Genomic DNA, 24,350 nt, shown 5'->3' with positions numbered 1-24,350 from the left:
ATCCAGGCTGTACCACATCTACTTACTTGCCAAGCCAAACTTGTTAATGTTAACTCTACCTGTGGCCCTCCTCACCTTCCAGGCCTCGATGAAGCAGTTTACCAACTCTTATACCTACCCAACCTCAACATCTGTGTATCCTCCCAACCCTCTTCACAATCCTCAGCATCTTCACTGCTTCGGTTTGGGTCCTCCCCGTCTCCTACCCAAGGTAGGACCAGCTTACACTCAATCATTTCCTCTTTCAGGCTCTTCTCCATCTAAACGCTGCCATAGTGTCATCAGAGCAAGGAGTTAACTTGAAACAGTAGTTCTCAGTGCCAATATGGGGATGGACAGACAAGGACACTTTGGGTGAGGTATAAACTGAAACAGCATTGTTGGAGGACAATTTTGTAATAACTACCATAATTAAAATGGCATGTATCCTTTGACCCAGTCACTCCACTGAAAGTCATCTGTTCTTTAAGTACACATGCACTGATATGCAGAGACAATGGACAGGGATATGCACTGCAGCATAGTTTATAACAGCAAATGTTTGTAACCAACCTCACTGTCCATCAGTAGGAGATGGTATAAATATCACTGCAGATCCATACAATGGAATACTCTGCTTACTCCAAATTAATGATATATGTCTATATGTGCTGATATGGAAAGAGATATTCAAATATCTACATATAGACTTGCACATACACTGACACATTAAGTGAAAAAAGCAAGGTGAAGGACAGGGTTTCTTTTTCTTAATATGGTGGTTGGTCTTTAGGGACTGAAAGTAGGTTTCTGAGATAAAGTAGAAGGACACTTATCTTTCATTATTTACCCTTTGGTATTTGAATATATATATATATTTTTTTTGTGAGTGGTTTACTGATTTGGAGGTACTAAACAAAGGGGGATTTACACATGGAACTAACTATGAATTTGGTGATGAATTAATAACTGGTGCAAAGAAAATGAAGAAAACTTGAGATGCTTGGATGGCTCAGTTGGTTAAGCGTCCAACTACAGCTCAGGTCATGATTTCACAGTTCATGAGTTTGAACCCCACATCAGGCTCTGTACTGGCAGTATAGAGGCTGCTTTGGGATTCTCTCTCTCTCTCTCTGTCCCTCTCTCTCTGCTCCTTCCCCACTCACACCTTCTCTCTCAAAATAAATAAACACACTTAAAAAAAAAACACAGCAAACTATAAGCATGAAAATTATCAACACCAGAAAACAAAAATTGTACAAATGAAATAATAGTATACTATATGGCCCAGCTGTGAATATTTATATTGTCATAACATAAAAACTGACTAGAAAATTGTGCTATATTGCGAAGCTAGGATACAGGTAACTGTATGTCTATTGGAAAGGCAGAGTGGGGTATAAGACACTTCAATCTTTATCTTCTAGAGTAGAATGTCGATTGATAACTAAAATTGAAAAATCAAGAAAGAGCAATGTAAGTATCTTATTTGATTTCAGGTAAATTGGGAAAACAACTGAAAGAACTGAAAGTGGTTGCCTCAAAGGGACAAAAATCAGAAGTAGGGATGGATGGGGGTCATACTACTTAAATCCTTAAACTATGTGCATATACTGCTTTAATAAAAAATATTATAAGAGTAAGGGGAAACTAAAACTACCATTCTCACTTTGATTGGGGCACATCAGAATCACGTGGCTGATTTCTTCACCATATATATGGACCTGCTGTATTAGAACTGGGATGTAGTAAGGACCATCTAAGCTAGAAAATCTCCCCTGGTGATCCTGATGCCTCTTTCTTGCCAGTACTCTTCAAACCATTGATGGCTTTCACAGGCCTCCAAGACTAAACCCAAAATCTTTAGCAAGACATACAGGCTCATCTGGGCTAAATCCTTATCTTTCCTATCTGCCACTATTTCTAGCTTCTCCTGCCTTTACCTCCCCTAACCTGCCCCATATTTACTTCAGTTCTTAGCAGTTGCAGCATGCAAGAGGAAATAGCTAACTTACCATGAATAGCTTCTCTCTAACCACACCTGTTGCCTCTGCCGGATCCCCCTTCTGCTGCTAACTTCTTAGTGTTGAGGTACCATTTATGTGCTGACTACTCCCAACCGGGTTTCAACACCACAATCCATACCGAACTGCCTACCTGACATCGCCCTCTGGATAGCAAATAGGCTTCTCAAACAGGGCTACCAAAATGGGAACACTGACACCTCCCTGATCTTGCTCCTAAGCCTTCCCCATCTCAGTAACCACCTGGCTGTTCAAGTCAAAACTCTAGGGATCATCCTTGTTCCTCCTTTTCTCTCATCCTGAGCATCCAAATCACTGACAAGCTTTGCTGTTTCAACCTCCAAAATGTATCTCAAATCTTTCTCTTTCTTTCTATTTCCACTGTTACCATCCTAGACCATTACAACAGCATCTTTCCTGGGCTCTTCTTTCTGAATCATTAATCAGATCACATCAGTTACCTGTTTTAAACCTTCCAGTGGCTCCCCTACTGCTGTTTCAAATAAAATCCAGTTTGTTTTTTTTTTTTACCAAAGAGTAGGAGGACCTGGACGATGCCATGCCTGCTAACTTTCCAACCTCGCTCAGCAGGGAGGGCACTTAAAATCACCTCCCAGGGGGGCGTCTATCTAGCCCAGCACCAAGAATAGAAGCTTCCCACCTCCGTGTCCTTGGGAAGTAGCTTTCTGTTTTTAATAAGACACAAAATTTGAACAAATGGAACAGACACCTGGCCAGTCCCAGGTGGGAATGAGAAGAGAGCTACAACACAAAAGGACTTCCTTTTCCTATGCTGTTCCACAATAATGCTACCAATTCCTTGGGGGATTTCCATTGTAATTTCTCCACCATCTACCCTCACAAACTGCCCACCGAGACCAGATTAAAGAGGTTATGCTACCTACACATGCACACAACACCCACACACCTAGAAGGAGGCCTAAGCTATTCCCTCAGGAGCACTCCTGCCACAACAGTCCACAGGGGAAAGTCTGGGCCCCACCAACAGGGAGAATGCAGTGTGGCATTTTAGAGTATGTTTATCACAGGCAGATAAGTCTGTGGCAGACTTGGCCTGAGCTGTGACACATCACTGCAGCCCCTCTAGTCCCTGAGGAGCTTTCTGAATGCATGAGGGCCTCGCTAACTCTTCTGCAGTCAGTGGTTTGTTTTTGAAGCCTGGGGATGGTGACACAATTTACTGTCTTCATAAGGAGGATAAAATGGGGAAGCCAGGTCACCCTGAATTTTTCACATTCAGAAAAGTGCCCTTATTAATCTAAAATTATAATAAAATACAAACAGTGCTTTGCAAATAGCAAAAGATGCATGCCCTCTGAATCATTAAAACTGCTTCTTGAAGGAATAGGTATGATAAAGCCTCCTGTCAACAGTGCCTAAGCACTTCTCTGTGTGCCTGCAATTAAAAATGGATCTGTATTTACTCTACAAATATTTCCCGGATGTAGAGAAGTAGCAGAGTAAGAGATCAGTTACTATCTACATGCTGACTGTCTCCAGACACACTTGTTAGGGAACAGAGAAGCCACCTGATATAATCTCATACAGACTTGGCAGGTTCATAGACCCGGGTCTGCACTCTGGCTCTGCCACTTATCCATGTGCCCTGGGCAGGCTCCTTCACTTCTCCAAGCCCCAGTTTCTTTGTCCCCAGTACAAACTGGGGACATCATCCCCTCCTTGCAGGGTTGTTACAGGAATTTATGGAGCTAATGGAGGTGGAGAGTTTAAGGCCAGCATTTACCCAGCACGTGCTGGGTAAATGATGGCTACCGTTATTACATTATTACACTCATTAGTAGCAGCCATCCTGAGTCTATTACTGACCTCCTGCCGTCCCCCTTCTGGGCTTTTGCCCAGTGCTCCACCTGGGCCAGGCTGCTCTTCCTCTGGCTGTGCTTTTCAGGGTTGTTCCTGGGAGGAAAGGCCCGCTGATACCCGCTGGTCCCATTCTGCTCTCCTGGGCCATATGTGGTAGGCAGCACTCCGTTCTTCTCTGCCCGCTGGGGCTGTGCTTGCTGGCCTCTCAGGCCACCAGGTAAATCCACGAACAAGGCATCCTCCTCAGCTGGTGAGTACGGGGACCTGGCCTTGCTCCTGTCCCGCTTGCCCTCCAGTGGGTCCCTCTGGGAACGGTAACGTTCTTCCTCTTGCTCCCGCCTCTCGAAGCCAAAGGAATCCTCATGGCTGCGGTGAGGACAATCCCTTGCATGTCCAGGTCCCACACGGCCACACTCTCGACAGGACTCTGTGTGATTGGCCTGGGGGACCGCCTGCCGCTCCACCTTCTCCATGTCCCTGCAACGAAAGAGGCACATTCAGCCCATTCCAGACAGCACCAGTGGCAGCCAAGACTCCCCAAAGAACAATACACTTTACACTCAAATTTCCTCCAGGCCTTTGCATGGACTATTCCCTCGGCCTGGAACATCTTTCACACCTAGTCCTTCATTCTTCCTGTCTGACTTCTAGTGCTTTGGGACCTGGCCTACATGTCACTTCCTCCAGGAAGCCACCCCAGACACATATCCCCAGTCTAGACTGGGACCTTTGCTGATAACATGTCATACTAATACACTGGACCATAATTGTATGTTCACTCATCTAACACCCAAGTGGACTATGAGGTCCCTCAGACCAGAGGCCCATCTGGCCAATTATGATATGCCTAGAACTTCTGTCCAATGACTGGTATAGAGTAGATGCTTTATAAATACTACTGAACAAATAAATGATCTTATTCCTTTTCTCTTTTGCTCTTTGTCCATTTATCTGTCTGGAGCAATCCAGCTTGGATAGAAGGCTTTTAAGCCCAGTATCTCTCCCACTGGCATCTAGCACAGCCCAAAGGACAATTAGCAGCATAATTAACATTCTCCCAAGATGGTGACTAAATAGACACAGCAACCTCTTTATGTAATCTCTTACCTATTTCTCAAACAGGAACCCATAAGAATGCTGACCTAACAATCCTCTAAACAGTCAGATTTTAGAGACAAGGAAACTAAGGCACAGAGAAGATAAATGATTTGTCCAAGACCATACTGCTGGGAAAGAGTGGAGCCAGGGCTTAATCCCAACCAGGCTGCAGAGCCCATGTGCTTTCTAATGCCTCTCCATATGTATGCCCATGGCCTACATATGTGCAGACCTAGAAACTATAAAGGAGAATGGGGCGGGGGTCATAGGTCAGGACATGAACGGAGTCTACAGGAAGAACTTCTGAGGCACAGAGAAGGACTCCCCTTTCATGGCCTGTCTCCTATTGCAAGCTGCCTTTCTCCCTGCCTTCCTTGGGTCAGGATCCTAGTTATGTCTGCATCCCAATTACCTGGTACCAGGGACACAGCAGCAGCTCCATAAGCTTTGCAGAATTTAGATTAGGGAGAAAGGAGAACACACCCCAGCCCAGCAGGACCAAAAAATTGCCAAGGACCCATGATCTCACAGTTGTGAGATGGAGTCCCATGTCGGGCTCCATGCTGGGTGTGAGCCTGCTTAAGATTCTCTCTCTCTCCCTCTCCCTCTGCCCCTCCCCTATTCATGTGCTTGCTCGCTCTCTCTCTCTCTCTCTCTCTTTTTAAAAAAAAATTGTTTTTTAAAAAAAGGAAAGTAAAAAAAAGTCCTGGCCAGGAGATCCATCACTCCTCAAATGACCAAGCCAGAGGGCTCTCTCATTTTCACCTGAAAGCATACAATGGAAATGCTGCTGCATTTACATCTTGGTGGCCAGACCCCAGGCATCCTTGCAATGACCTAAGAACCTCAGCTACCAATTACCAGCACAGACTCAGGGCAGAATCGATCCAGTCTGGGAGACAGTTAAAATGTCAATGTAAAGTAACTAAGAAAAGCAATCACAAATCTTACTGCCCAGGCACTCTCCTGACTTAACCATGAAAACACAAAGCTTTGTTTAAAAATAAAAATCAATTTCAGCATTTCAATTTCCATTTGGGGACCACCTTCCCCCACTTTTGATCCATGTGGTTTGGGTGTTACTGACTCTACTAGTCCCTATCCAGCTGAGGCTCCAAGTCTCAGTAATCAGTTCAGGGGTTGACACTCTTCCAGGCCTGTCAGAGTTAGTTCTGGGACTTTGGTTGGAGCTGGTCTTGAGCTGCTATAACTATATGGGAATCAGCTATTTGAGAATGAAACCAACACCAAGGAAAGCAGATGGAGAGAAACAATCCTAAAAATTTAACCTGAGCTCTGAGTTTTAACCATAACTAAACCAGATATATCCTTGGACTTTCTGGTTGTGAACCCATAAATTCTCTTTCTCACTCAAGCTAGTTTGAGTTTGGTCTCTGTTACTCTTTGCCGAAGAAGTCCTATTACATCATTTTATAATGACATATTTAGATTGTGATCTCTGAGGGCCCTTCCATTCCTAACGTTCAGTTGGTCTGTAAGCTCCAATAGTAGGAATACATGGGAAATATTTGGGGGTTACTCTTTAAGAAAAAGCAATTCTTACTCTGCATTCATTCAGGGACCACTGTGTTCTACAGGGTACATTACAGGCTTTAACTCTGCCTTTCCTTTCTTCCTCTAATCCTCCATAACTGCATCAGTGTAACTCCAGCCAGTAGCCTTCGGGTTGCCTGAGTTGGTCTTTATCTTCTTTACTGTTTCTCAAACTCGGGAAACCACCCATGCAGGCTTTGCTAAGGCTGCTGCCTAGAGGACTAGAGCTCTGGCCGTCCTCTGGGTCAGACCCCAGACAAGTCACCGAAGCTTGATAACCTGGTCACTCCAGCTGTGAGATCTAAGTACCTGTACCCCCTTGCTATTTCCACCCCAAAGATAACAGTACTTTGTCACAAAAACCAGGCTGTAAAACAAACATGCCACCTACATGTTATGATATTAGAACCGAAAGGAAAAGGGGGTTTTCTCAACTCCAGAAACCAAAGACTGTGGGTATGATGCCTCAGCCCAACCAAACGGCAGGGGGATTTTCCTTTCTTTATCAACCTCCATGTATTTACTGAGCAACTATCTATCTCCACTGGAGCAGGCACTTGGAGAGATAAGAAAATAGCACAAAAAACAGTCTCTGCCATCAAAGCCAGACAACCCTAAAGCCCAATTTAATCATGGTAACCACATTTAATCCTGTTCTCATTAACTGACCCAAAACCATGGAGGTTTCCAGTCTTTTTAACCTTGGAGCTCAATTTATAACTATAAACTTTAGTCTTTACTGTGTGTGCACATATGATGGGCACACCCTGACATATGCCAGTACTTCCTGATAATACAGTTGATAGACAATGACAAATCCTTTTCTCAGATTAATACCACCATTTACTGCAAAACAAACCTTAAGAGGGTGGCTAAAAGAATGGAAGTCTGCTAGCTACCTGGCAGCCTTCTAGACCCTCAAACTTGGGATTATGAACAGCTCCTGGTCTCTAACTGCTAGGACTTACATAAGATGCTTTGTGCCCCAAATATTCAGGCTATGGCTGCAGGTAAGAAAGGTGAAGGTAATGTCCTCTACTCCTCCACCTTAACTGACTTATTAAACAGTTAACTTAATGAAGTTATAGGATTTAAGGCAAAAATGTTTTCTTGTTTTCTCCCTGTCTCCCTATATTCCCTACAATTTAACCCACAACTTCTCAAATCAGGAGACCTGTCACAAAATAGATTTGCAATGCTCAGTTAGCACAATGATGGGAAAGAATGAAGCACCCCTCAGCCCTCAATGACTGTGTCACTCAGACAAGATGGCCATACAGGGCACACAGGTTTAGCTAAGATGACACAAGCCTTTCCAGTGCAGGTCATTACTATCATTGTGAGTACCCAGACTCAGTGACTATTCAAAAACGGAATTCTTGGCATTCAGTGACCATTTTGGCCAAATGCGTCAAAGCCAGAGAGCATAAGGTTAAGAGCCAGTCAGACCCAGATTCAAGAGGTGGTTCTACCCAATGCAAGCTGGGTGACCTTGAGCAAGTCTGTGACCTCTCTGGTTTCCAGTTTCTTATCTGTAAAATGGGGACAACAACCACTGCTTCTCTGGGCTGTTGTGAGGACTAAAGGAGAGAGTGCACAGAAAGAGCACAGCATAGTGCCTGGCAAATAGCATGCCCTCAAATACAAATCTGTTGACTACATCTATTCTCTCCCTCATCCCTGACTCAATTTTTTTTTTTTTTAACATTTTTATTTATTTTTCAGACAGAGAGAGACACAGCATGAATGGGGGAGGGGCAGAGAGAGAGGGAAACACAGAATCCGAAGCAGGCTCCAGGCTCTGAGCCATCAGCCCAGAGCCCGACGTGGGGCTCGAACCCGCGGACCGCGAGATCGTGACCTGAGCCGAAGTCAGACACTTAACCGACTGAGCCACCCAGGCGCCCCTCAATTTTTTCTAAGTAGTAATGTATCTAGGAAAAAACTCCCATTTCCCAACCTCCCTTGGAGCTAAGGGTGATCATGTGACTTAGATGTAGCCAATAAGATGTTAAAAGATGTACACAGAAATTGCTGGGTGGGTCTTCCGGGAAAGTCTTTTTAAAAAGTCACACTTAGCTGACTTAGCTAACCCTCCCCTTCTTCCTGCCTGGAACTTAGACTCTATGTTGCATTGGAAGGTGACAAAAATAAAAATAAAAGCCACCTGCTAAAATCTGGGTAGAAAGTGAGAAAGAGCCCAGGTCCCTGATGGCACCAGGGAGCTATTATTCCAGCCTAGACTACCTCTGGATTCCCGTTATGTGAAACCCAACTTGATTTTGCCATCCTAAGTTAGGCCGTTCTGTCACTAGCCACCAAACACAATCCCTAACTGTTAGAAGGGGCTAAACATCATTAGCAGGGATTGGGTCCCTCCATTTTCAGCACATCACAGCAATGCTACTTGTCTGTTTAGAGCAAATTCTTGTTTCCTCCTGCAAGTGGGAAAAGCACTCACCTCAGTCTGGGGATACTTCTTTCTTATTCCTTTTCTTCACAAGAACTTGGAAGTTAACAGATCACACCAAGGACTAATTATTATTTTATTCTGCCTCTAAACCCTTTTATCTCACCTGGAAATAAGAACTAACATTTCCCTCTGTCTTAATGCTAAATACACGCACACACCACACACATTAAATCTCAAAGACTTGGATGGGAAGAGGAATGACAGCTTGTAAGGGCCTTGGTTGGACTTTGGTCCAGGGGCAGATACAGCCATCTGTCACAATTCCATTGGAGGATATCTCCCTACTCACCACACCTAAATGACCCAACCAGGAGCCCAAGAACAAGGGCCAGGCCACCGATATTCTTAGAGAGTTTAGTCTGAGCCAGGTCAGGTGGCAGAAGTCCTGCCCTGGATAAAGAAACCAGTGAAGCCTGTGTTGACTGAGGCTAAGCCCTGAGCACTGACCCGGGTCTCAGGAGGGCAGTGGGCTCAAAGTCAGAACTGACCCTAGGCACTCTCCATAGACTTGTACAAAAGACTGAAGAGAAAGGGGCACAAAGTATGTTGGGAGCCTATGGCAGGCTTGCTCACTTAAATTCCTAACATTTGAGGAAGGAAATGGCTGCAGAGAAATGGCAGACAGGAGTCTGTTTCTTCTTTCCCCCAGAGTTAACTAGGGCAGTCCCCCTGGGAGGGCAGGGTGGGGCAGATATCTGGCTCCCTCTCAGGCTCTGCTCTAAATTAACAATAGAGGGCCTGACAGCTCTGAAGACACACTCTCCAATTCTCCACACTGTCCCACCCTAAAGAAGAGCAAAGCTAAAGAAAAAAAAAGGCAACACCAGACTGCCAAGCTGGGATGCCTCTTGCCTCAAAGAGGTGGCTACTGGCAAAGTCCCTTGTGAGGTTTTAAGGATTGACAAACCAGACAAAGGAAGTCTGGTTACTCTGGGTCCCCTCACTTTGTTCATTTCTGCCTAGAGAATCCTTCCTTCTTCTTTCTACTGAGTAAGTCATGCTCAACCATCACAGTTCAACCCAACCCAGTCTGGAGTTCTGGCCAAGTTCACTCACCTTCCATCTCCCTATGGCAGCTACAGTTTTGGGTCATTCATTTTTTTGTGGCTAATGCTTGGTTATTATTACCATATGCTGGTATGGTCCTCATATGTGCCAGGAATTAGAGATTAGACCATCTGTCATCCCTACAACAATCCTGCAGGGCCAGTACTGTCAAGCCCAGAGAGGCTGAGGGCAGTCAGTAAGTACCAGATTACCTACAATAAGTTTCTCTACTGAAGAATAGGAACGATGGCAGCAACAGTGATCACTGAGCACTAACTAAATGCAAACCCCTGAGCTAAGCAAATTAAATAGATTACCTCTTCTTCTCATTGTAAAATCCTCCAAGGCTAGGGATATTATTATTCTCTTATTACAGGTAATAAAAGTGAAGCTGAAAGAGGTTAACCAACTTGCCTTGAATCATGCAACCAGTGACATATACAGGATTCAAATCCCATCTGATCTGACCCCAAAGCCCTGCACCTGCCTGAAAACGTCTCCACAAATTACTTCTGCTCAGGATCCAAGGGGCTTGTCCAATCTTAGGTGTTCCTGCTACACTTTACTCAAAGTGATCAGCATTTGGAAAGCCAAATATTTAGTTCTCTGAAGATACTACAAACAGCCAGCAATGTATGGGCTATTTCTGAGCGGGCTGGTTCCCCACACACCAATCCCACAACAGTTGTCCGACTCCCCCCTGACATCCCAAATCTTTATTTGAACAATTTACAGGTAGAGTTTTTGTAACTGTTTTGTTCATCCATCCATCCTTCCACCCACCTGCCCAGCCAGCTAAACATCCATGCACCCATTCATTAACGAACTGCTTACTATGTTCCATTTTCAAGAAGCTTACAGACTAGTAGGGGTGACAATGAAAAAGCATGCCTTGATCTTGCAGTTTGTGAGTTCAAGCCCCGCGTCGGGCTCTGTGCTGACAGCTCAGAGCCTGAAGCCTGCTTCAGATTCTGTGTTTCCTTCTCTCTCTGCCCCTCCCCTGCTCATGCTCTGTCTCTGTCTCAAAAATAAATAAAACATTTAAAAAAAGAAAAAGCATGCCAACATAGCTTGAACATGAAAGTCCTACGCAAAAGGAATGACACAGTTCTACAAACTGGGGTATATAACACACTGAAGGGTCAAGGAATATTTAGGCTAAGGCTTGAAGTATGTGCTGAAGTTCTCCCAGTAAGGGTGAGGACTGGAGAGGCAGATGAGCAAGGCCCAGATGGATCCTGGTGCCTCATGAGATGGACCTCCATCTCTCACCTGGATCCCATCACAGTCTACTCTCCCCCTCGCTCCCTTACATTCAGCCACACTCCCTAGCTTTCTGTTTCCCCAACAAACCAAGCTCCTTCTTGCCACAAGGTGTTTGTAAGGGCCCATTCCTTCTGTTTGAAGCACTCCACCTCAGTTTTGCATCCTTAACCTTCATATATCAGTCAGGCCTCACTTCCATATACTTCCCACAGAGGCCTTCCCTGACCATCCAAACAAAAGTGGCTACTCTCTGCCCCCTCTCCCCTCCCATCCCATCACCCTATTTTACTGCCTTCATGCATAGATCATGATAGAAAATTGTCTTGTTGTTTACCTGTTTATGGTCTATGTCCACCTCTCCTACCCAAGAATGCATGGGACTTTGCCTCTTTCTTTGAACACAGCATCTTTAACAGTATCTGCTGCACAGTATGCCCTCAATAAATACTTGTAGAATAAAAGACTAAATAGATGAATGCATGAGTACAAATGCACCCAGTTGAAGAAGTTCAGTATGGCTGGGGCATAGAGAATGGGGAATGGTGAGACATGAGCCCAAAGGTATAATAGGGACTAGACCCATACAGTGCTCAAATGCCCTAAGGAAAATGGTTTTTACTCCAAAGGTGATTAGACAATAAGTTCCTACAGTCCAAAGACAGGATTACCAGTTACACAGAGACCAGAGAAATTTGGAAACTGAGAAAAGAGATAAGTTGTCTTCTGATAGGCCCTCCTATTTGAGCTGCTTGTCAGTTTTGTGAGCTGTGAAAGCAAGCTGACCTCTTGCTTGGTGTTTTAGCTTATTGGAGAGGACAAGACATTCTTAGACAACAGACAAAAAGCAGTCCAATGGCAGAGTTGGGAAGACAGATTTCAAGGAGGCTGTGGGGAATCAAAAACCAGTCCAAAGTCTGGCAAGTGGGAGAACATGGAAATGGAGGGTAGAAATTATGAACAGAAGGAGATAGAGAGCAGGATTGGGCAGCACTGCTTAGTGCCCCTTATATGGGATGGGATCTTAAGAACACATGAATGATCGGGCGCCTGGGTGGCTCAGTCGGTTAAGTGTCCAACTTTGGCTCAGGTCATGATATCATGGTTTGTGAGTTTGAGCCCCGCGTCAGGCTCTGTGCTGTCAGTTGAGCCTGAAGCTTGCTTTGGATTCTACACCTCCCTCTCTCTCTGCCCCTCCCCCATTCACGCTCTGTCTCTCAAAAAATGAGTAAACGTTAAAAAAAAAAAAAAAAGAATACATGAATGAATTTCTATCAAAGATCTCTGAAGCCTGTGTAGGAAACAAAAGGATAAAGAAAGGAGTTGAAGCGAGGGTGCTCAACTCTGCTCCTGGGTCAGAGTAATGATGTAGGAAGAGGCTGGAGGAGGAAGGAGGTGAGAGGCAGGTGGAGGGATGGTGCTGCAGGAGCCTGAGCAGAGCAGAACCACCATGACCCTGCTAGGGGATGAGCACATCCTGACAAGGAAGAGTGCATTTTGCTCACAGAAGACTCATCATCAATGTGATCCAGGGGATGGTCGATGAAACTGGGTGGTTGTAAAGAAAAAAGGGCCAATGACATTGTCAAACCAAACCCTATGGAAGGCAGCATACCCAATACAAAGTATCTTAGGCATCCTATTAAGTAAGCACGTTATACATTCATTTATTTAACTTAACACTTGTAATAGCCCTATGAACTGAGGTTTATTTTTTTTTCAACATATGAAATTTATTGTCAAATTGGTTTCCATACAATACCCAGTGCTCATCCCAAAAGGTGCCCTCCTCAATACCCACCACCCACTGAACTGAGGTTTAAAAAGCATTCCCAGGGCACCTGGGTGGCTCAGTCAATTAAGTGTCCGACTTCAGCTCAGGTCATAATCTCATGTTCTGTGGGTTCGAGCCCCACATCAAACTCTGTGCTGACAGCTCAGAGCGTGTTTTAGATTCTGTCCCTCTCTCTCTCTGTCCCTCCCCCACTTGTGCTCTGTCTCTCAAAAATAAATGTTAAGAAAAAGTTTAAAAAGCATTCTCAATCTGTACAAGTGACACAGCTAGAAAGTGGTAGAGATGGGATTTGAACCCATGTCTATCTGACTTCAGCCACTAAGCTCTGGGAGGAGAACATAAGGTAAAAGAAACCAATACAGTAGGAAGTAAGGGGGTGAATCAATCAGCTGGCCTGGACATTAGTTGCTTGCACCCCCTTTATCCCATTCCAATGGGTCATTTCTCCTTCCTCTGCCCACAGCCCTAACATTTCTTGGGCATCCACCCCTACCTTGCCTGCAGTCCCTGTGGCCTGGTTCTCAGAAGTGAAGAATGTATCCTGGAGCGGTGCCAATCAGCATGTATATTCCCCATCCACAGTACATGATTTAAGGTTCAAATATTATCTAAGCCTGTCTAATCAGAATGCCTCTCTCTGGACAAGAGTTTCTGGACAAGACTCTGGCTCTTTCCTGCTGGACTTTCTTCAGCCAGACGACAGGAGTCCAGGGCTACTGCAGCTATTTTGCCACCAGATCTTTCTTAGATCTGCCAGGAACCTCCACATGGAGCTGAAGAATGAATCCAACCCAAGGGTGGCCAGACCTCAGAGCCTGAGAGAATGACTTGTAATGATACTGTCTGAGCCTTGAACCCAGCATTTCTAAAGCTAGATCTATCCTGAACTTTTCAGTGAAGCAACCAACGAATTCCTCCCTTTCTAAGGTAAATTTGTCTGCATTTTCTGCTGCCTGCAATCAGGAGTCCTACTATACCACATATGTAAGCATCTGCCTATATGGATAATGACAGAAGCATCTGATGAGAATCAAGTAGGGGAGAGACCAAGACCGTTACACAACCACCGGGGCCCCTCACTTAACACAGATGGAGATTTTCCAGTGCAGATCACAAAACTGAAGGAAAGGGAAGATTAAGTACTGCCTAATGAATAATTCTAACTAACCAAATGTCTGAACATCTTATTCTGGGGAAAGAACATTTAGTGAGTCTGGATTTGCTTAGCTGATAATCTCTCAGAAAGTTAAGAGGAAATATTATTCTGCCTTTATTCTGACTCAGAAGGTAGGACAAATTTTTTGGCTTGTTTTGTTTTTTAAGGAAGGAAACTTAGGCAAACATGATTATGGGATTTTAAGAGTTTATTAAGAGAATAAGAAAAATGTTACAAGTTCAGAGAAAAACTAGGGACAATACAATGACCTGAGACCCTAAAAGGGAAGGAAGGCAGCCCAACAGATAAAGGATGGAGCCCCTCACAAACCAGAATCTGATAGTTAATTATAAAATCTTTAGGTAGGAAAAAGTTAAAAAAAAAAAAAAAAAAGGCCAAATCTCAGGTAGCAAATTAATCCTGAATGGTTCAAGCAGGACATCACTTTTCAATCACAACACTTCTTCCTGTTAAACCTGGTTTCATTCTCAGGTTATCTTTGACCCAGTGCCCTCGTCAGTCATGATGAACTGAACAAAGATGGAACACAAGAAAGAATTCATTTGCCATTGCTGGTCTAAAGAAGCCAGTACAGGGGCGCCTGGGTGGCTCAGTCAGCTAAACGTTTGACTTCAGCTTAGGTCATGATCACACGGTTCGTGCGTTCGACTCCTGCCATCAGGCTCTGTGCTAACAGCTAAGAGCCTGGAGCCTGCTTCAGATTCTGCATCTTTCTCTTTATGCCCCTCACCCCCCTCAAAAATAAACATTAAAAAAAATTTTTTTTAATAATAAAGAAGCCAGTATAACAACACAGGCATCTCTCAGAGCTCAAGTTATAAAAGGACGTGCACAAGAAATGGAAGCTGGCGCACAAAAATCAAGCACAGATCTATAGTGGAATGGGCCCACAGGAATGATGGCAAAAAGGGCAGAGTCTGGAAGGAGCTGAAGATGGTTTATTTAAAGCAAAACAAAAACAAACTTTTTCTTTTTCTTAAAATTAAAATGAGGGGCACTTGGGTGGCTCAGTCATTTAAGTGTCTAACTCTTGATTTCGAGTCAGGTCATGATCTCACAGTTATAAGATCAAGCTGCACATCAGGCTCTGTGGTGGGCGTGAACCCTGCTCAAGATTCTCTCTCTCCTGCAATCACAATTCTGGACTTAAAGACATATTACAAAGCTATAATCATCAACACAATATGGTACTGTCACCAAAAAAGACACTTAGATCAATGGAACAGAATAGAGAACCCAGAAATGGACCCACAAATGTATAGCCAACTAATCTTTGACAAAGCAGGGAAGAATATCCAATGGAACAGAGTCCCTTCAGCAAGTGGTGCTGGGAAAACTGGACAGCGACATGTAGAAAAATTAACCTGGACCACTTTCTTACACCATACACAAAAACAAACTCAAAAGGTATTAAAGACCTAAACATAAGACAGGAAGCTATCAAAATCCTAGAGGAAAAATCAGGCAACAACCTCTTTGACCTCGGCCGCAGCAACTTCTTACTCAACATGTCTCCAGAGGTAAGGGAAACAAAATAAAAATGAACTATTGGGACCTCATCAAGATAAAAAGCTTCTGCACGGCAAAGGAAACAATCAGCAAAACTCAAAGGCAACCAACAGAATGGGAGAAGATATTTACAAACAACATATCAATAAAGGGTTAGTATCCAAAATCTATAAAGAACTTATCAAACTCAGCACCCAAAAAACAAATAATCCAGTGAAGAAATGGGCAGAAGACATGAATAGACACTTTTCCAAAGAAGACATCTAGATGGTTAACAGACACATAAGAAGATGCTCAACATCACTCATCATCAGGGAAATACAAATCAAAACTACAATGAAATACCACCTCACACCAGAGAATGGCTAAAATTGACAACTCAGGCAACGACAGATGTTGGCAAGGATGCAGAGAAAGAGGAACCCTTTTGCATGCCAGTGGGAATGCAACTTGGTGCATTCACTCTGGAAAACAGTATGGAGGTTCCTCAAAATATTAAAAGTATAATTACCCTCAACCCAGCAATTGGACTACTAGGTATCCAAAGGATACCTAGGACTACTAGGTTATCCAAAGGATAAGGACTACTACCTTATCCAAAGGATACAGGTGTGCTGTTTTGAAGGGGCCCATGCACCCCAATGTTTATAGCAACACTACCGACAATAGCCAAAGTATGGAAAGAGCCCAAATGTCCATCAACAGATGAATGGATAAAGATGTGGTTTATATATGCAATGGAGTATTACTCAGCAATCAAAAAGAATGAAAGCTTGCCATTTGCAACAACATGGATGGAACTAGAGTGTGCTATGCTAAGTGAAATTAGAGAAAGACAAATATATGACTTCACTCATATGTGGAATTTAAGATACAAAACAGATGAACATAAAGGAAGGGAAGCAAAAATAATATAAAAACAGGAAGGGGGACAAAACATAAGAGACTCTTAAATACAGAGAACAAACTGAGGGTTGCTGCAGGGATTGTGGGTGGGGGGATGGCTAAATGGGCAAGGGGCATTAAGGAAGACACTTGTTGGGATGAGCACTGGGTGTTATATGTAGGGGATGAATCACTGGATTCTACTCCTGAAATCATTATTGGACTATATGCTAACTTGGATGTAAATTTTAAAAATAAATAAATAAATAAATAAATGGGATCATACCAAAAAAAAAAAAAAAAAGAATTAAAATGAAGAAGGGGAGGGCTTTAAAAGAATATGATTAGATGTAAGTATCTCTGCCTGGGGCAGATGATGTAGTATAAATAAAGGCAAATTCTTTAACTTCTAGATTGAGTTCCATAACTTCATCAAGAAGAATGATCTTCTTCATGAAAAAGAAAACAACCTTAGTTAAAAGAGACTAAAAGTCCAAGATGGAGAAGAAGATGGGAAAGACCCAGCCATCAGGACCCCAGGGCCTCAGGGAACTCAGAAACAGGCTCAGGAAATCTCTCAGGTGATGTCTGAGAAATCAAAGAGAACAGGAAAAAGGCCAGAATATTAAAGACTGGCAAACAGCATCCTGTTCCGTTAACCACAAGACTGGACAGCCTGCAAGCAACCTCTGCAAGGGACCAAGCCACATCCTAACCTGAGGATATCTCACAGCACACAGGGAAGGAAGCACCGAGAGAAGGCAAACAACTCAGCAGAAAAATGGGCAGAGGAAAGGTAGAGGCAGTTCAGTGGAGGGGAAATACAAGTAGCCAAAAAACAGAAAAGATCCCCAGCATCGTGGAGACATACACTGAAATACTATTTAACTACACAGCAGCTCAGCAAAATATTTTAAATCTTAATAATATCTACTGGCAAAGATGTGGGTAGTGGACTATACAGCTTTCTTTAAACTGTATCTTGGTGTACCAATTAAAATTAAAAATACATTGTATTTTGACCCAGCAACTTGAAAGACTCACACATGCAGACGCTTGTAGAAGGTTTTTCATTGCAGGCCTATTTATAATAGTAAAAGATGAGAAAAAATAAACCATTAAGGTTTGGAGCATTATGGTCTTATAAAACACCATATACAACAGTCCAAAGTAAAGCTGATCCACATACACTGGTATAGATTTTCAAGATATCATTCGTGCTTTAAAAAAACACAAAAGAAACACATATTTCTTTAAGTGCACATATGTATATAAATGAATTTAAGTGAAGTTAAAAAGGATGCCCATTAACCTGATAACAGAGATTACCCTAGGAAGGTAATTAAGGATATTTTGTCTTTACTCTTTGCATTTTTTATAATAAAAATATCATTTATTGTATAATTTTATTTAAAATGTGTGTATATACATACATATATGTATGTGTATATACATACATACATATATGGTTTTTTTAAGGATGAAAAACAAAAACTAAGAAACAGCATTAGGAACCAGCATGTGCACTAGGAATAAGACGTATCAAAGAAACACCAATGTTGGGGCACCTGGGTGGCTCAGTTGGTTAAGCATCTGACTCCTGGTTTCAGCTCAGGTCATGATCTCACAGTTCTTGAGTTCAAGCCCCGCACTGGGCTTCATGCTGACAGTGCAGAACCTACTTAGGATTCTGTGTCTCCCTCCCTCTCTGCCCCTCCCCTACTCACTCTGTCTCTATCTCAAAATAAATAAATAAAACTTAAGAAAAAAAAAAACTGGAAAAAACTAAAAAGAAATACTGATGTCACTGTAAACAGAGTGCCCACAGGCTAATGGCAGATGCTTTCACATCATCATCATGGACACAATAGACAAATGCAGGCTGCATGACAATGTTAGGAGGTAGAGTCAGATTTGACTGAACACCTGCAGTTACTGATTCAGGGTCTATGTGGGAACTTCCAGCATAGTCATTCATCCTGTCCTATCTAACACATTCATTCATTCTTTCACTCGCTTATTCACTCAACAGACATTTAATGGCTTACTCTGTGTCAAGTGTGCAGAAGATACAAAGACAATCCCTCCCTGAAGTCCAGGATGCTGAGAAGTATACAGAAGGTGGGGAAAAAAAAAAAAAAAAACAAAAAACAAAAAACAAACAGCGTGGGAAATGCTTGACTGAGGTATTATGGAAGCTTCAAGAGTAGGGCCAGACCCCAGGCTGGCCCCTTGAAGGAGGTCACACTACACCCTCTGTTTGCTTCAAGAAAGACGGCATGAAGCTAGGAAGTACCACTAATACCAAAAGTCACATACACGTGAGTTGGAAAAGGTTGACAAGCTATAACACGCCATGTGAAATCCATTTACAGTCACTAAAAAAATCCCACCTTTAGGTTGCCGGAGAATAACCTTTTATTTTGAGGCCTCACTGACAGACCATACTCAAAGAGGCCTCTGAACACAGCAACATGTTCAGATAGTGGAAAATGGGGGGCACATGAGTGGCTCAGTCGGCTAAGCATCCAATTTCAGCTGAGGTCATGATCTTGCAGTTTGTGAGTTTGAGCCCCACATCGGGATCTGTGCTGTCAGCATGGAGCCCATTTCAGACCCTTTCATTCCCTCTCTCTGCCCTTCCACCGCTCATATTCTTTCTCAAAAATAAACAAACATTAAAAAAGAAAAAAAGAAAAAAAATGGGCCCATGTCAGATGAGGACTCGCTAAAGGCACATCCTGACTTTTCTAGGGTTACCTTATTTCTCTGAGCCCCTGACTCCACTCATAGTCCTCCTGTGCTTTCTCTCAAGGAATCACCCACAGCCAAAAGACTCAGGAATTTCAAGATCCCTGATTGTACCCTTGGTTTGTCCACTTGAGGAAAGGGGTGACTGGACAATAGCTGCCCAGCTAGCCTCAGCAACATGGTGGTCACTCTTTGGCACATTTTCAGTTTGTAAGGTCTTTCTTGTCTGTCTCTCCCTTTCCCAATCTGGTGCCCCAAGGCTGTCCATCTCACCACACATCAGAGAAGGAAAAATGAGAAATACACACACGCCAGGTTCCAGGGCTCCATATCCCAAGCAGTCACTTCCCGCCCCCAGGCCTTGGCATTTCTCTGCTCAACAAAGAGAGGTCCAGATAACTTCTGCGGGACCTTACCATGTATGCATTATCTTTCCAACAGAATTCGTGGTTAAATAGGACTTCAAAGAAAGGGCAGGGCTTAATACAAGTGAATGAATGGTGGAATTTGGGGCACCTAAGAGTTCTTATCTGGATCCCCATCCTAGTGTGAGAAGTGCTCTGACAGGGACCCTCCATTGGGACTGACCTCTTTAGTGATGATCGAGACAGCACCTGTGCGGCCTGGTTCATGGCCCGGACCCAAGCATTCATGTCCTCCTGGGTGTCGGCACTGAAGTAGTAGGTCCTCATGCCTGACTGCTCGGCCTGAGAACCCCCTGTGGAGCTATTATAGATGAGTGCTCGCATCCCCGTGTGCACAGCCTGTAAACATGAGGCAGAAACAAAGGTCAGAGAGGTCCGTGCACACTTCACTTCTGGGAGCAAAAACAAGAAGACACTCTGGCCATGTTCTTCCCTCTTCCATATTAAAAGCCCAAGTACCACCCAGCTTGTTCCCACACCTAGAAAACATCACAGCTGGATTCCCCTTTCCTGGTACAGTCAGACCCAGTGATAGCTGTGTCTAGTCCCCATGGTCAAAGCCAGGCAGCTGCACCTATTCCTACTTATCTTACTCCTGCTTAGGGAGGGCCACACAGTCAAGGCTTGGGTGAGAAAGAGTTTTTCAAAACCCTCATTCTGTAGAAGCAGACTCTCTGGAATCCTTGTCTTGGCTCTTCTGAAGCACGCAATTACTGGAATTGAGCCAAAAATGAGCAATAACAGCAAGTGGCTTGGTGCAGATATTCACTGTGCCTCACCACTCGGGCATGACATGTGATGAGTGCCCATCAACGCTGCTGCTCTTCTGGCTCTCCAAAGAGGCACTACAAAGTTTGACAGAGCTAACATTTGACTGAAAATCCTTGCACACCTAGTATGTGCTAGGAAGCCTCAAAGTGCTTTCACATGTATCCTTGCAAAGAGTCCGTGAAGAGGTAATGGAAATGATCACTGAAAAGTAACCAGGATAGGTACAAACAAGAGGAAACACCAGTTTCTCCCCACTGTGTTCTGATAAGTAGGGGCCTGTCTTAAAGTTGTAATGAAAAACCTCATCAAATCTACATAGGAAGATGGTATAAAAAGGAAGACCAAAAAAAAAAAAAAATAGAGGAAGATCAGCAAATCTGATCAGTGCCTGTTATGTGTCTCCTGGTTACTTCCAGGACTTTAATCTCATTTTAATTCCAATAGCTCTGAGAGGTAGTGACAGAATTTGTATTTTACAAATGTGGCAGATGAGGGTCTGAGATGTTAAGTAACTTTCCCAGATCTCCATGCCCAGTAATGGATTCCTCAGAGTATTTAATATTACCTGGCATCATTTATTTTATACACTAGTTTGCTTATCATCTGTCTCTTCCCTCCAGAATATAAACTCCATTACAGCAAGGACTTTATCTGTCACTACGGTATCCCCAGGAACAGTGCCTGGCACCTAGTAGGTACTTAATAATTGTTTGTGGAATAAACGAAGAGTTGGAACCAGGATTTGTACATAAGTCTATCTGACTCCAAGCCCAAGCTTCTCTATATAATGCTCCTAGGTCCTGCCCAGATATTAGCATGATTACACAGATCACTGGTCCAAAAATGTGGATCCAGAAAGAAAGGCAGACCCCATGAAAGGATAAGCCAGAGAAAACAAAATGAAAGAACCAATTAGGAGCTGAAAAATGACATGCTCCTAGAACCACTAATGGTCACAGATGAAAACTCTCTGATAAACTGTCGACATTTGCTTCTGTGACCCACCCTAACATCTAGGTCCAAAATGCATATTAATTATGGATCTGCTACTAATATTGACATACTTGAATCTATCCAGCTAGTTCCAAGAGAGTACAAGCAAACTTAGCCTGCAGGTAAGGGTCCCTACAGTGACCAAAGCAAACCTGATTTCCTTCCTTGCATGTTTAAGGGATTATCCACTGTCCCAGATTCCTCCTGTTTTAGCAGGTGGACACGTGGCAGTGAGAACAGAATGAGAAGGAACTTATTGTGTCTGTCAATCAGCAGAAAGTCTTGGAAAAGCTCCCCCATGCAATGACCCCATAAGATCTCTGATACCTCCTCCCAGACTTTCTGCCCAGTCACAGGTGGGACAGGCACCCACCCCACCAGACACAAGGCCACTCACAAGCATAGCTAGCCCTCAAGGGTATGATAGATAGAGCATGTTCCTGCTATACTAGTGTTTGTGGAGCCAGCCTTGTCTAGGAAATCAACACGGGACACCCTTCAAACAGGGGGACTTGGCGTGTGTGTTCACAAATGGACCTTGGGAGTTAGATCCAGCATTACAGAGGAGCTAACATGATTACAACCTCAGTCACTAATCAAACTGCTAATATGTGCTGTATCCAGCTGCCCTTGGCTCTAACCAACAGGTTCTTAGCCACATTCTGCCTGTGATTGGGCATAAACGATGTATTTACTGCAAAAGTGAGAAGTGCAGGGAGTTGGCCACGTGACCCAAGTCCAAAGTGCCCTGAGCCAGAGGAAGATGCCAAAACCAAGATGATGAGAAGCCTCTTCACCCCTTCCTAGTCTTATCTCAAAGATGTTCCCTTCCCCTCTGCTCTTCACTTTCCAAACAACAGTCCTATTGGGCAACTTTGCATGACCGAATGGAAAACTTTAGGCTATAGCTAAAGGAAATGGAGATGTATGCAAGGACGATTTTACCTCAAAAACTTAATCCCCCTGGGATAGGACTGTTCTCTTGGCCCTTAGGACCTTGGTCTTGATCCGGCACTAGAGATAAAAGCTAGAATGCTCACACTCCAAGCCCCCAGCATCAGCCTTTAGAACATAGAGGCCTAGGTGAGGAAATGTAGGAGCACTCCAAAGGCCAGGGCCCATCAACTGACTCATTCTCTAACTCATTCATTCAACAATAATTTATCATTGATTATTTATGTGAAAGGTACTGTACCAGAAATTGAAGCAACAGCCTTAATCAACGTCAAGATAGTTTACAATCACGTAAGAAGAGAAAGACTACGGACAAAAAACTACAATTGTTATAAGCATCGTCAAGAAGTTCAGGATGCTATGAGAGAGGACATCAGGGGAACCTGGCCTGACCTGGAGAAGGAATTACCTATGGAAGTGACATTTAAGCTTCCTTCTACATAGTAAGCAGATATGTTAGTAAAAGTAGCACAGTGGGATGTGTGGGACCCCAAGACAGACAAGAGTATGATATATTCAAGGATGAGGCCGGCATGCCTGACACAGAGAAAAGGAGAGAGCAGGATGAAATGAGGCCACTGGAGCTGGCAGGGTCAGGTCACCGGGGCCACGTGGTCACGTTAGGGTTTTGTCTCATTTTCAAGAACAAGGAGAAGCAATTAAAGAGTTCGAGCTGGGGAGTGGCAAGATCAGATTTTTGTCTGGAAAAAACCACTCTGGCTGCAGTCTGAAGAGGTCAGAGTTGAGCTGGGGCAGATGAGGGGATAGGGGGCAGGACACCACTACAGAAGTATAGGTGAGAGATGGTGGTGGGGGGCTGAGAAGGAGAGGAGCGCCCAGTGTCTGGACAAAACTAGCAGGTAATATTGGCAGGACCTGGTGATGAACTGGACAGGAGAGCTGAGAACCGCAACTGTCAAGGATAAGACTGTCAGGTTTCTGACTTACGCAGACTGTGGTGCACATTTATTGACATTAAGAAGGAACTCCTGGTGCCCAACCTTTGGGCTATGAGCAGCACAGTGAACTGGGTAAGAGCTCAGGCCCTGGAGTTAGCCTGACGTGCATGGTGGGCCTGGCTTCTTACCCCGGAGCAACCTTGGGCAAGCTGCTCAATCTCTCCAGGCCTCCATTTCCTCATCTTTAAAATGGGTGGGTGATGATGGTACTTACCTTTTAAGGCTGTGTGAGCACTAAATGAGATAATGCACATATGGAACTTACAGCACAGCCTACCATTTTTAAGGCTCAAAAGATGTTAATTGATGTTATTATAGGACTAGTCACTTGAGTAATCTAAGGTGACTGACTGAATGAATTTTCTAGAAACTTTGAAAGACCCTTTTCTGCCCTCTCTAACTCTGCCCTCAGGTCAAGATCTCACAGTTCACCAGTTGGAGCCCCGTGTCAGGCTCTGGGCTGACAGCTCAGACAAAGCCTGGAGCCTGCTTCGGATTCTGTGTCTCCCTCCCTCTCTGCCCCTCCCCTGCTCATTCGCTCATTCTCTCTCTCTCTCTCTCAGAAATAAACATTTAAAACAATTAGAATATAAGCTCCATGAAGGCAAGGACTTTGTGCTTCTCATTGTTCTATCCCTAGCATCTATATCCTACCAGGTAGAACAGTGGAGTTCAGTGAAAGTTGGGTGAATATAAGTAAGTGAAAAACCACATCTTGGCTGGCCTTTAGCCAGAATCTAAAGTGGGGGTCTTAATCTTTTGGGGGGCATGAACCCTTTGGACAGTTTCATAAATCCTAAGAACCCTTCTCAGAATGTTTCTAAGTATTCAAATAAAATAAATATGCTATA

The 24,350-nt window shown here is 43.8% G+C and overlaps 1 protein-coding gene across 11 annotated transcripts in view; it reads right to left on the bottom strand.

Moving 5' to 3' along the window:
- PLEKHA7 (pleckstrin homology domain containing A7) overlaps nt 1–24,350 on the bottom strand; it is a 220,939-nt gene that overhangs the window by 44,932 nt on the left and 151,657 nt on the right. For all 11 annotated transcript variants that reach the window (XM_078433269.1, XM_078433268.1, XM_078433272.1 and 8 more), the window contains 2 exons: nt 19,986–20,161; nt 3,852–4,322 (listed from right to left, as the gene is read on the bottom strand). In XM_078433269.1, the coding sequence (XP_078289395.1) occupies nt 3,852–4,322; nt 19,986–20,161 (647 nt within the window). The remainder of the gene's footprint in view (nt 1–3,851; nt 4,323–19,985; nt 20,162–24,350) is intronic.

The sequence above is a fragment of the Panthera onca genome, chromosome D1, assembly GCF_046562875.1.
Source record: "Panthera onca isolate mPanOnc1 chromosome D1, mPanOnc1 haplotype 2, whole genome shotgun sequence".
NCBI classification, from domain to species: Eukaryota; Metazoa; Chordata; class Mammalia; order Carnivora; family Felidae; genus Panthera; species Panthera onca.
This window is presented reverse-complemented; position numbering and strand designations above follow the sequence as displayed.